A 14809-nucleotide genomic window follows, 5' to 3' on the forward strand; every position below is an offset into this window, starting at 1 on the left:
CACCCTTCTCTTCAATTTTTGCAACAGTTTGTATAAAATTGACATATTTCTTCCTTTAATATTTGATAAAATTAATTGGTAGAGCCACCTGGGTCAGTATTTTTCTTTGTTGGAATGTTTTTGAAAACAATTACAATTTCTTTGATAGACATAGGGCTATTTAGGTTATCACTTTCTTCTTCTTGAGAAAACTTGGACATTTGTGTCTTTCAAAGAATGTGTCCATTTTGTTTAAGTTGTCGCATTTAATGGGCATAAAATTGTTCATAATATTCCCTTATTATTTCAATATCTATAGAATCTGTGGTAATGCCATTTCTCTCATTCCTGATATTGGTAATTTATATCTTCTCTCTTTTTTTTTTCCCTAGTCAGTCTGGTTAGAGGTTTATCAATTTTATCAGTTTTATTGATTGTCTCAAAATATTGATTTTTCTCTATTCTTTCCTTGGTTTTTGTTTCATTGATTTCCACTTTGACCTTTCTTCTTCCCTTTCATCTGCTTACTTTGAGTTTTATTTGTTCTTTTTCTAGTTTCTATGGCAGAAGATTGAGATTATTGATTTGAGACCTTTCTTCTCATACAGGCATTTAGTGCTATAAATTTTGCCTTACATACTGCTTTAACAACATCCCACAAATTCTGACATCTTGTGTTTTCTTTTTTGTTTTGTTCAAAATACTTTCTAATTTACCCTTTTGTTTTCTGTGATCTGTGTGTTACTTAAAAGTATGTTATTTAGTTCCCAACATCTGACAGTTTTCCAAGGGTTTTTCTGTTACTGATTTCTAGTTTAATTCCATTGTGGTCAAGAACATACTTTGTGTGACTTGAATCACTTAAATGTATTGAGACTTATTTTATGGCTCAGTGTATGGTCTATCTTGATAAGTATTCCATGTGCAATTGAATGTGTATTCTATTTTTGTTGAGTAATGTAGATGAGGCAATCAGTGAATTTATTCTACTACTTGCCCTTTTTGGTCTCTTTTCCTCCCAATTTTTATTAGCTTTATTGTTAGGACATGCAACATTTATGTTATGTCTTGTTATGCCAGTCTGTATTTTTATTTTAGTCATAATGTTCATCAACAGTGCTGTTGCCATAATTGCCCAAATCATTTCTTGGTTGGCTGAAGTCAGTCTTGTAGTAGTTTTCTCAGAAATGGTTCATGAACAGTAGTTCCCTAGTTCTTGTATGTTTGTAACCTTTATACTTAAAGAACAGTTTGATGGATATAAAAATCACTGGGTTCAACTACTTTTCCTTGAGCATTTTAGGAGAACTAGGAGGTAGCTCTGTTGTCTTCTGGAATTGAATATAAAGTATGAGGCCAGTCTAATTTTTTTTCCATTATAAGTGACTTAATCTTTGTGCCTGGCCACCCAAAGTGTTCTTTATTTCTAAAGTTTAAGAACTGTATTATATCCCAGGGCCCATTTCCCTGGGATACTCTGAGCCAGTTCAACATATAGGTTTAATCTTTATTTCAGTATAGTTTTCTTAAATTACATATTGACATATTTACTTTGTGTTGTATGTTCTTACATTGAAATATGTCTAAATTTGCTTATTTTGAACAACCAACTAATTTTAATAGTAAAGGAGGAAAGAAAGAATAATGCATTTTAACATGATCACTTTTTGGTGGAATGAAACATGAAAGCACTTTAGAAAAGAAACTTCTTTTATAAAATTAAAGGCTTGCTCAGTCTTAGAAAAGTAAAGGTTGTTTACTCTAGCAAATCAGACAGGGGAACTGAAATTAAAGATGCTTGAAATGGTATAAAGTTACGTCCTTATCACTCTCATTGAGGGATAATTATTGTATATTTCTTAGGATATTATAGATGCATATACTTTATTGTTCCTTGAGCATATCAGCCAAGTTCTAGCCTCAGGGTCTTTGTACTTTTCAGTTTCTCTGCTTAGAACTCTTTTCTCCTAAATATACACATAATTTCCTCTACTCTTTCAACTGATCATATGGATATATAGAGTTCTATAAAGGGCATGGTCATCAATCAGCCCTGTTCTTACTCTCAAATAATCTAACAATATTTTGTTATTTAATATTTTATGCATGTGTCTGTTTCCCTGTCTTGTTAAATAACAATCAAAGAGGGATGCAATTAAAGTACTAAAATGAATAGTCTTGGCAAACAGAGATAGCATAGGTAGTGGAGGATGGTAAAATCATCCAGTTAGTAAGACTAGGGTCCTATGGATTCACTTCCTCTGACAAAGGGTAACTTCTCCATGTATCCTTCTTTCTCCTGGCTTTCTTAATTTTACATGTCTTTTCTCTCTTCTATCAGAAGTAATTCTTCTGTATTTCAAGTGTGTTTATTAATATGAAAACATTTGACTTCATTATTAATCTCTACTAGTTGACATGTTATCTCAGAATAACACAGGTGCCTCACTTCTAGCACATTCTACGTGGTTAGGTTACAAATATGTGTTGGAAATCAATGAGAACTGAAACATTAACAGTAATAAAAATTTAAATATCTCATTTATTTTTATATGCTTTGATAGTTGTCAGCAAACTAATACAGTTGTTATTCCAAGTAATAGCAAAGTGGATAAGTATTGTTTATTGAAAGTTTTTATAATATTGCAGTCATTTATCATATACCATGTTTATTAAAATAATTCTTTTGCCTTTCTCCATCCCTCTCATCCCCCATATTTTGATTGTATAGCAGAAGGTTGAGATTTGGTGAGAAATCAGAACATTTGGGTCTTGGTCTGTTACAAATCTCAGCAGTCATAATTGACCTTTGAGATTCTCCCTCTCATCTATTGGAGAAGAGCAATTCACCCCAAACTGTCAGTGGCAAACTTTTAGAATATAGTTCACCTGATACTTTTCTTCTCTTTTCTGGTCTACTTCTTGAAAAGTATAACTTAAAATGAAAAACAACAACAAAAAAATAACACCTATCCTGGAGAGTTGATGCTAGTCCCACAGAAGTTGCCCTGCTCTTTTCCCTGGTCTAAAGAAACTAGCCCTAAACTCACAATTGAAAAATCAAATCTTCTATCGCCTGACAATCACTTTTCCAAAAATCACTTTAATTCTTTGCCTTTTCTTTTTCTTGTAAGTAGACCCAGATATTTAAAACCCTCTCTTTATTTAACACGAATACTCCTAGAGTAGTTATCACTCTTTGGCAGCACGCACCGCCATTTACTTCCAGGCTGAGCAGTGCCAGGATCACTGACAACTCAGGATGTGAAGAAGAGGCAGAAGGAAATGGGGAGAGGGGCAGCTGGTTGCCGTTAAGTGAAAGAGCGCTTGAAAACATACTTAGAGTTTCTCTGATTTCACCATTAATCTGCCCTGTTGAAGAGTATAAAGTATGTTCTCTTCATGTAAATATTTTCCAATTCAAGAATCAGCTATAAACTAAAGACAATGTTAAGATTCATTATAGAAGTCGTTTTGTTTCAAGTTATGAACCTGATATCTTGAAGCCTTCTGAGGTCTCAGGTGGTTTTATGAAATCAGGGAGAGGAGGGTCTGAAGTAGGAAAAAATATTTTATTTTCTATTTCTTTTCAGAATGAGAGAAATAAGCAACAAGTCCTTGCCTTCAAGGCTGGAGCACAGAACAATTCACAGAGGTCTTTTTGTTGCAGTGGTCTCTGAAGAAATGTTACAGTAATTACAGTTGTATCAACAAGCAGAGTTTTAGTGATTCAATTTTAGGTAATTACAGTGCTGCTTACATATAACAACTTTACTAGTTTTTTTTTTTAATGGTGGCATTCTTTTGAGTTTTTGACTTTTAAGAATTTTTGTATAACTTTTCAGTTTATTTTCAGTTTCTCAGTTTAATGTTTCTGGAAAAAACTGTACCTTTGACATTATTTCATCGTTAGAACTGTGTGCCTTTTCTACTGATTTTTTGCTACTTTGTTAAAATAAGATAAAGACTATTTGAGGTAGAGTCTTACTCAAAAGTTAGACTAAATTAACCTAAAAATGCTGATTATATTTGCTGAAATTGAAAGCATCTAATTTTAACTCACAGCCATTTGATGTTTCCATATTTTAAAAACCTGACAGCATAAGAAAGCAAGCTGTCAGAGCAGAACACAGAGCAACTTACAGTCAAAGTTAAGCACTTAGAAAACTGAATGCCAGTGATTGGCAGTGATCAGCCTACATTTATACACAGAAGCTCGGCAACGTTGATTTTATTTCTTAGTCACAATGGCTCAATATTAAAGCAAGTTATGGCTTGATTTCTAGGTTGCAGTTTAGTTTGTGGTTAAAACCACTTATTGAAAGAGGTTAGAGTTGAAACCACTGCAGGGGGTGAATCACAGTAAATGCCAGACTTCTGATGTCAAGTTTTCTTCTGGCATAAGAAAGCATTGATATTTTATCCTTACTTTTTTTCACCTCTTTTGTTTTGCTGAGAGTAATGGACTTTGACAAAATGTGGATGACTCTTTGAACATGCCATGCTCTCAAAAAAGTGACAAGTGCTTTGCAAATGTTAGTTTCTTCATCAGAATAGCACATTCTCATAGGTTACAATTTTTAAAGTTCATCCTCTTCTACCCCACCCCACCCCCCCAAAAAAAGGAGAAAAGAAAAAAAAATGTTTAGGAAAGTTGGAGGTATCATTTTTGTTTAAATAACCACTAGTTTTGGTACTAGGTAATTTCATGTGGCATTTTCACTACTTTGTTTTCATTTTGTAATTTTTATTTTTAAATTAAATTTTTTTTTTATTTTTTAGTTTTTTTGGCTGTGCCGCACGGCATGAGGGATCTTAGTTCCCTGACCAGGGATCAAACCTGTGCCCCCTGCAGTGGAAGCACCGAGTCCTAACCACTGGACCACCAGGGAATTCCCCATTTTGTAATTTTTAACTTCTAGAAACCTATTCTGACTTTAAAACTGAGAAGCTTATTTTGCTTTTGGAAGAGAAATTTCAGAAATGGTTCTGTTTACTGGGTTTGTGAGTTGATAAGCATTTAGAATTTGGTTACCATACTAATCTTTGTTACCAGAGAAAGTTTTTGGGTTTCATTGAGAATAAAAATTGGTTAAAATATTGTATTCACCTACTTTTCTACTGTAAACAATTATTGAGGCATGTCAGTTGGTGGAGCAAAATTATGGGGACTTTCCGCTATTAATAAGCCCTTTCCTTTTCTGGCAGGTTTCATAGACCCTTTGGTAAATGCTTCTGCCGTTTTATTACAATGGAACAACTTTCTTTCATAGGGAAAGCAGTGGTATGAAGGAGAGAAAGGGATGAGCTTCTTTACTTCCAGTTCTTTTTTTAAGATTGAGCCTCTTTTATCTTCAACTTTGTATAGCAAATTAAAATTTTATCAGAAGATTTTGACATTCTTTGTAGTCAGACATTATCACTGCTTGCAGGAAAATTTCCACCTTTACCAGCCTTGTAGCTATAGTGGCCGTGGGCACGGGATAGACAGGGATAAAATATTGATACCTTCCCTCCCTCCCCATTTTGAAAGGATATGAGTAAATGGCCGCTGTCCTTCAATTTTGGTGGGAATGAAATCGGTATAGCCTAGTGGCACTGTCTATCAAGACTTAAAATATCTATATCTTTTGATACATCAGAAATATTTTCATATGTATGCACAGATATGTATTAGAATGTTCATTATAGAATTATTTTTTAAAAATTAGAAACAAATGCTGTCAGTTGGGGAATGTTTAGATAATGGTGCGCATCGTAGAATACAATGGTTAAATAAAATGAAGTATATCTGAATTTACTCACCAGAAAATATTTCTGTGACCTGTTATATAGGGGGAAAAGTACGTAAACTTATCCGATTTATGTAAAAATAAACACGGAAACATTAAAAAAAGTCCTGTATTTGTATATGTGTAAGTAAATGCCTACAGAAAGATCTCAATAGGTACATATTAGACTACAAACCATGGTTCTCTGGGAAAGAGAGTAAGTTGCATTTATATATTTTGTAATTTAAAAATTATTTGGTAGGATGGGAGGAGTGCAAAGAGTTGGAAATGATTAGTTCGTTCTCTGATATCTAAAAATGGGCTGCGTAGACATTGGGTGTCTCAGAAAAAATTATTGCAAATATTTGAAGAACTAATTTGTACTCAGACCAGACAAATCTGATATGTATTTTAAAACCATGTCCAGTTAACATCTGTGTTTCATAGACAGGCTATTTTATAAGATGAGAATGGGTCAAAGAAAAAATCTTTTTATGAACCTTTCATGTAATTTTAAGTTTTTGCATCTTGTTCCTAATGGAAAGGAGGACAAATAGTGAAATATTTTAGCTTCTATAATTGTTAAGAAAGTATGAATGAATGCCTGCTGTGTGCTTAGCACTGAAACAAATTCTGTGTGGAGATAGAAGTACATAGCAACCTCCTTTACTTAAAGGATTTTCAGTCTTTTGGGGGAGGTAACTAATCCATGAAACAACTAACAACATAAGACCAAATATAAGTAAATACCAACATATGATGAAAACAATGTGTGGCCAAGAGTCCAGTTATAGGGAGATCAATAAGGTCTTCATAGAATGGCCAGAGAAAGCTTCATGAACAAATATGCTGGACTCAGTATGGAATAAAAATGCATTCCATGAGCACAACAAGGACAGTCAAACAGCGTGGAGGCAAGAATGAACATATCATGCTTCTGTGTCAGGAGGAAACAAGCTCACTGGAGCAGAGTCGATGAAATTCACAAAAAATGATTCCTTGATAAGGAGCCAACTGAGTTTGATTCTAGCTCTGCCGTTAATTCACTTTGCATATCTTATGCTAAAGTCCGTGCTGAGTACTCTCAGATGGCTCTTATTGCTGCTTCTTGGATATCTTTCTTATCTGTCATCTTTTTTATCAGAATGGCTATCTAAAACTTCAAACTACCGTGCTCTGTTTTTCCACAACTTAGCTCATATCCTCACTGTATGGAGAAAACGAGCCTCACAATGTAAAGTGTCCAGACATCTTGGTCTACGTTAGTATAAAACTTCTCCAAAATGTAAAATATTCATTCAATAAAAGGCTGGTATAAAGATACCACAATTTTCAAAAGTAAAATGACTTTAGAATTAGACTTTTTCTTTATCAAAAGGATGTTTTAAAATTACAAAATTATAGAAAATTAGGGAAATTATAGACAAGTTGACAGAAAAAATTTTAATCTTCCATAATTCTATCATACAGAGATAACTGTTAGTGGGTTTTTTTTTTTTTTTTCCCGGTACGTGGGCCTCTCACTGCTGTGGCCTCTCCTGTTGCGGAGCACAGGCTCCGGATGTGCTGGCTCAGCGGCCATGGCTCACGGGCCCAGCCGCTCCGTGGCATGTGGGATCTTCCCGGACCGGGGCGCGAACCCGTGTCCCCTGCATCGGCAGGCGGACTCTCAACCACTGCGCCACCAGGGAAACCCTAACTGTTAGTTTTGATGTGTTTTTCCCCACTCTTTTTGCATGCATGTGTTTTTTACAATGTTGAGGTAATACAAAACACATGATTTTGTTATCTGGCTTTTTTCATTTAATATCATAACTTAGTCTTTCACATCTTAAAGATTTGTGTAACATAATTTTCATAGGTACAGAATGTAACAGAATATAGAAATACCATAGAATAAAATCATGTTTTGAAGATCTGTTAGGTACCAGTCATTGTGCCAAGTATCTTACACACATTGTATTTAATCCTTAGAGTGACCCTGTCAGATAGGTGGCATTATCCCCACTTTATGAGTGAGGAGATAGACTATGTTATATAACTTGCCCAGGGTCACATAGATAATATAATATCCTTTGTTTTTTCTATTACACTGTGGTTCCTTCAATTTAAATAATTATTCATCTATTCTTGAACATATAGGTTGTCCCCATTTTTTGCTATTAGAAATATGACTATAATTAACATACTTCATCATAAAGCAGATTATTTTTTGCCATCCCAACTTCTAAGTAACATTTGTATCATATTCAATGTCACAGTGCAGTGACAACAATAGTAAATATTATTCTTGCCCTTATTTCTGATCTCTAAATTCTCTGGAGCTTTGGAAAGTGACCCAGCCCTCTGCTTGTTTGTTTTTTCTCCCCTTCCAAAATTGACACATCTCACTGGAGTGTCATCAGAAAGATACTAGTGAAGCATCCTTAGTTAATTTAGGAAACAATTTAAAGGCAAAATTAACTTGTCTTTGCTAAGTGGTAGTTTTTATTGTTGCTTTTTAATTCAGTTTTCTGCCTGTTGGAATCTTAATTAATCATAACTAGCCAACTCTCGGCCCAGTTTCCAAGCACTGTTATAAGAAAGTAATATAAATGAGCATAGCATACCTCTGTAATAGTTCTAATTGCAGGAATTGAAATGGTTGCTAAGGTTTTTTTCACATTATAGTTGGTTAGACTTATGGTATAGAATTATCATAGTATTTTAAAAAAATATTTATTTATTTGGCTGCACTCGGTCTTCGTTGCGGCATGTGGGATCTTCAGTTGTGGCATGCAGGATCTAGTTCCCTGACCAGGGATTGAACATGGACCCCCTGCACTGGGAGCACAGAGTCTTAACCACTGGACCACCAGGGAAGTCCCCAGAGTATTTTTTTTTTTTTTTTTTTTTTTGCGGTACGCGGGCCTCTCACTGTTGTGGCCTCTCCCGTTGCGGAGCACAGGCTCCGGACGCGCAGGCTCAGCGGCCATGGCTCATGGGTCCAGCCGCTCTGCGGCACGTGGGATCTTCCCAGACCGGGTCACGAACCCGTGTCCCCTGCATCGGCAGGCGTACTCTCAACTACTGCGCCACCAGGGAAGCCCCCCAGAGTATTTTTGATAGCAATACTAATTCTTGAAAATGTAAAGTGTAAAAATGAGCTCCATTTAGTCATTTCTTAGAACCTTGATCACTGTTTTCTTCAGCAAAAGGGAAGGATGCAAATGAGTATAACAGGATAAGGAATATGAGGCATGGTGACTGCCCTCCTAGGTTTTAAGGCTTAAGTTATTCTATAGGCTAATATATATTTTCTGTAAATATTGGAGTAATGTTAGACATATCTAAGAAAGAAAATTATTCGTACAACTTTTTGAAAAACGGTCATCAAAGCAAAAAGAAAGAAATGGACAAACATCAGAAAGTTGCTGGAAGTTGAAAGGCATCAAAATATTTATCTCCAAAAAGTTAAGTGTGACACAGGCATCCACTTCTATACAGGCATACCTTGGAGACATTACAGATTTCATCCCAGACCAGCACAACAAAGCGAATATCACAATAAAGCATCACACAAATATTTTGTTTCCCAGTGCATATAAAAGTTATGTTCATACAGTACTGTAGTCTAAAGTGTGCAATAGCATTGTCTAAAAAATGTACAAACCTTAATTAAAAATAGTTTATTGATAAAAAGTACTAACCATCATCTGAGCCTTAAGGGTCTTGCCTTGGTCCTCATGGCTGCTGACTGATCAGGGTGGTGGCTGCTGAAAGTTGGGTGGATGTGGCAGTTTCTTAAATCAAACCACATAAAGTTTGCTGCATTGACTGACTTTTCCTTTCATGCAGCATGTAATGGTATGTAATACCATTTTACCCACAATAGAGCTTCTTTCAAAATTGGAGTCAGTTCTCTCAAACCCCTGCTGCTGCTTTATCAATGAAAGCTTATGTAATATTCTAAATCCTTTGTTGTCATTTCAACAGTCTTCACAGCATCTTTACCAAGAGTAGGTTCCACCTCCAGAAACCACTTTCTTTGTTCATCTGTAAGAAGCAGTGCCTCATCTGTTAAAAGTTTTATCATAAGATTGCAGCAATTCAGTCACATCTTCAGGCTCCACTTCTAATTCTAGAAGTCTAGAGAGTCAGCCTGTCTGAAGCTTTGAAGCCAAGCACTGACTTCTCCTCTATAGCTGTGAAAGTTCTAAATGGCATCTTCAGTATAAGGCTGTTTTGTCTACACTGAAAACCTTGTTTAGTGTAGCCGCCTTCATTAATTATCTTAGCTGCATCTTCTGGATGACTTGCTACAGCTTCTACATTAGCACTTGCTGCTTCACCTTGTACTTTTATGTATGGAGAGCCATCTCTTTTCTTAAACCCCATGAACCAACCTCAGTTAGCTTCTAACTTTTCTTCTGCAGCTTTCTCACCTTTCTCAGCCTTCATAGAATTGAACATAGTTAGGGCCTTGCTCTGAATTAGGCTTTGGCTTAAGGGAATGTAGTGGCTGGTTTAATCTTCTATCTGGACCACTAAAACATTCTTTACTTCAGCAATAAGGCTGTTTTCCTTTTCTATCATTCATGTGTTCACTACAGTAGCTCTTTTAATTTCCTTCAAGAAATTTTCCTTTGCATTCACAACTCGGCTGACGGGCGCAAGAGGCCTAGCTTTCAACCTAGCTGTCCACATGCCTTTCTCACTAAGCTTAATCATTTCTAGCTTTTTATTTAAAGTGAAAGACATGCGACTCTAACTTTCACTTGGTTAGAGGTCACTGTAGGGTTATTATTGGCCTAATTTCAATATTGTTGTATCTCAGGGGAGAGGGAGAGAGACAGGGAAGCAGCTGGTCAGTGGAGCAGACAGAATACACACAGCATTTATCAATTTAAGTTCACCGTCTTAAATGGGTTCAGTTCGTGGCACCCCAAAACAATTATACTAGTGACATCAAAGATCACTGATCATAGATCACCATAACAAGTATAATAATAATGGAAAAGTTTGAAATATAGCAAGAATTACTAAAATGTGGCACAGAGACATTAAGTGAGCAAATGATGTTGGAAAATGGCACCAATAGACTTGTTGAATGCATGGTTGCCATAAACCTTCAATACGTAAAGTTGCAGTATCTGTGAGGCACAGTAAAGCAAAGTACAGTAAAATGAAGTATGCCTGTAATTTCTAATACTGGTAATACTGTTTAATTTAAAACTAGAGGCTACATTTAACATTTTAACTTAGCCCAACTAAAAATGTTATAGCAACAATTGCAATGTGGAATCAGAAAAGAAATTAACCAGTCATGGCAAAGAAATACATTGAACTAAATTCTCATTACTCTTATCTTTTTTGCTATCAAAATGAACTTATTTTATGATGTATATTGTTTGGGAAATTAAATCTGATTTAAACCTTCTATGATAGCAGATATCATCATATTCATCCATGTAGCTTACATGTAGCTCTTGCCATGTGTCTTGGCAATAAAAGTAGAAAATGTCTATTTTTCTGCTTTGCTTATTTTAGGTATTCAATAGTGGCTAATATGCTCAAGCTGGATATGTTTAGATAATAAGAGAGACTATAACTTTCACTTTTGTTTGTAAAAAATTATTTTGAGAAATTTTTTTTACCATCAGGTCAACTTCTTAGAGAAATTTTGGAATGTTTATATTTAAATTCATGGAAATTATTGAACCTTTCTGATCTCACAAAATAATTGTGCATCTTATATTTTAAATAATACCATTTTAGAAATTTGAAATTTTTTTCTTCAAAATTACATGTACATTTTTATATATAGCCACTTGTTCTATATTGGATCACCATCACACAGATACAAATGGGATTAACTATTATAAATTTAAAATATTTACTACTTTGATGTTATTCAGTTAGGCCTTATCTAAAGGTTAATTTTTTATTAAAGTGTGACAGTACTTTCCAATAATTGATTTTTAAAATTGACTTATAGCTGTGTATTTCATTATTTCTCTAAGAGGGCACAAAAGTGGTTTCAGTTTCATCCTAATTGATAGAGTGTAGTGTGCAGTTTCTTGGTACAAAAAGTTAAGGATCTTGCTGAAATAGTGCTTCAAAGTAATTCATAAATACTGGTTGATAGCCTGGGACAGTGACAGGCTGATTGGATTAAAAAAAATTCCCTTTTTTTATGTGTTCACAGGAAACCTGTCCAGTTTAAGTCGTCTTGGTCTGAGATATAACAGACTGTCAGCAATACCCAGATCATTGGCAAAATGCAGTGCACTTGAAGAATTGAATTTAGAGAACAATAACATTTCTACTTTACCAGAGGTAAGAAGTGCATTACAGTAAACTCTTGAAACAAGCCTGCAAGATAATGAAGGGAAAACTAGTCAATCTTTACAGCTGGGTAAATAATATGATGATTGCTTAAATAATGGCTATGCTATGGACATATAGCCCACCACTAAGATAAAAATTCCAAAAAAGAAAGAGTAGATATGATTATAGGAACAGAAAGAAGGTGGAAAATCAGTGTGCTACTTTCCGCTTTAGCACCATGTAAATCTTTCTCATGTCATTTGGGACTTGACAATAAAAGCCATTAAGGAGAGGTTGTATGGCTGGTTTTAAAACTCAGCTACCCCACCCAGTTCAGTTATAAAATAAAAAAGATATTGTAGAAAGATGATAAAAGAATGACTATATAGAATACACTACTTATTATCCAGATTAATATGAGCTGCAACATGCCTGTGACCCAAATTATTACCCTGCTTATACAATAACATGAAAGCCTGTTTAGCATATACCAGTCACCAGAATCTGCTATTTTTTTAACACATTATTTTTAATTTGGGTTTTGTTGGTTCTGTTAGAAAAATATTTTCACTTTTGCATAGAGATTAATTGGGCAAGATGCAATATTTTTTAAATTGTCTTTCTCAACTTTATTATTTTTTACTCTTGCCATTTCTTCTTTTGCTACCTGCTGTTTTAGTATACCCAACAACTAGTAAGTTTGCTTGTAGTTACTCAAGCATAATATCTTACTGTAGTATTCTAACAAGCAAAAGAATGGAATTGTGGAGTTATGGATTGATTGAACTTTGCAAAGTATTTTTTTCTAATAATTAAAACTATATAAGTAGCCCTATTATGTTTAGATTATTACTAATTTTCCCAACTGTGTGTGTGTGTATGTGTGTGTATGTGTATTTTAATTAAGAATAAAGGTGCTTTAGATGAATGTTTTTCAGATATATGCTTTGATTTATAATGAACAATTTGAGTAGGTGAGGCTCTAGGTTTGTAGTAATTAGTTTATCAAATAAATTTATGTAATTGATTTGTTTCTTAGGCATACAAAAATAAAGTAGCACCTATTAATTTGGTTCCTATTAATCTAGATGCTTGCGTTTTCAGAAAAAACTTGGTCAGAGTACAAAAATGAGTTTCCCAGGATTGTAGTTTCTAGTCTGGACCAGTTCACATAGTAGTTTTTACTATGACAGTATATCACCTGTGGCAAAAGAGTACTATTGTTAGTAGTAGTTTAAGTGGGATAAGGATTAGAATCCACAGATTGTAGATATCGCCCTGACAGCTAGACTGTTTGGATTTTTTAATTTCTGTGATGGTGGTAATTTACAGTGATCAGAATGGGTGAGGTTCTACTGTTTAATGTCATCCTCTTTCTAACAGTGATTCATATCCATAATAAGGGAAATAACTAGCATATTAATTAGACCTTGTTGGGATTTTTTTAGGATGTGATTTGTGAGCTTAAGTAAGACTGACTGCTTTTACAATGTCAATATGCCTAAATATAAAGACTGGCTGTATATCAAGTTTCACCAAGTGAGAAATTTTAATATTTATTTATATATCCAGTCTTATTGTCACTGAAGGGAAACATAATTATTGGAAACCTCTTAGGATAAAGACCTGCTAAGTATATAATATTTTGTTACTGAAATAAGTCAGGATTTATTTTTTTTATTTTATTTATTTATTTATTTGCGTTACGCGGGCCTCTCACTGCTGCAGCCTCTTCTGCCGCGGAGCACAGGCTCCGGACGTGCAGGCTCAGCGGCCATGGCTCACTGGCCCAGCCGCTCCGCGGCATGTGGGATCCTCCCGGACTGGGGCACAAACCTGTGTCCCCTGCATCGGCAGGCGGACTCTCAACCACTGCGCCACCAGGGAAACCCAAGGATTTATTTTTGATAAGAGAATTATAAAGAAGACAGCTCTCTTCAGTCTGGCTGTGGAAGAAAGGGTGTATGTGTGTTTAAACAGGCCCATTTTCAGATAGAGAAGCTATGGGGGAAATCCTTGATTGGCCTTGTTCAAATATTGGAAAACATTAAGTTTTATTTAAAAGTAGTCTATGTGCTTTGGAAGTAGTGTATTCTTAATGCAAATGTGTAATTATCTGCATTTATAATCACAAAAGAAAAATAATAAAATCCATTAAACAGCACTTAGGTGTTCAAGCTGGCAAGAAAAATCAGGAAAGTGGTTTTCACTGGGGGCACATTATATTGCTGAAATCAGAGCTGGCAAAATGACTATATACTTTTCCATTTGAAGACTGTCTGAAAATGGACTAGTTTTAATGTAGACATAAACACAAAAGGAGAAAGAACTTAATGAATTTAAGCACATATACTCAAGGCATAAGGCTAGGAGCTCTACATGTATTATTCCATTTAAATCTTCACTATAATCCTACTAGTTACTGGGGTAGTCTCATCAAATAGGGAAATAAGATTTAAGAGAAGTCATGTTTTTGGCCAAATTTGTCACACTTAAATATTTTTTCTGGAAATATGGTGAGAGATATATTATCTAATTAATTCACCAAAGATGACAAGGCTGGTAAGTAGAAGATGTGAGATGGGAACCCAGATGTGTCTGACTCTAAAGCAATGATAAGCAACCCCAAAGCTTCATAGTATGACCTAAGAATTGAAAGGTTGGAGAGCTGCATTCTTGTTGCCCCTTTTCAAATATCCTCAGGTGTTACCATTTTTTCATAAAAGAATATCAATTCAATAATGTAAGTC

General features: G+C 34.9%; 1 protein-coding gene across 2 annotated transcripts in view; it reads left to right on the forward strand.

Moving 5' to 3' along the window:
* Window positions 1–14809, forward strand: part of SHOC2 (SHOC2 leucine rich repeat scaffold protein) — a gene marked incomplete at both ends in the record, with an annotated part of 44661 nt that overhangs the window by 17582 nt on the left and 12270 nt on the right. For both annotated transcript variants that reach the window (XM_079697201.1, XM_079697202.1), the window contains one exon: window positions 11938–12068. In XM_079697201.1, coding sequence (XP_079553327.1) covers window positions 11938–12068 — 131 coding nt within the window. The remainder of the gene's footprint in view (window positions 1–11937; window positions 12069–14809) is intronic.

This window comes from Hyperoodon ampullatus, assembly GCF_949752795.1.
Source record: "Hyperoodon ampullatus genome assembly, chromosome: 1".
Lineage (NCBI taxonomy): Eukaryota > Metazoa > Chordata > Mammalia > Artiodactyla > Ziphiidae > Hyperoodon > Hyperoodon ampullatus.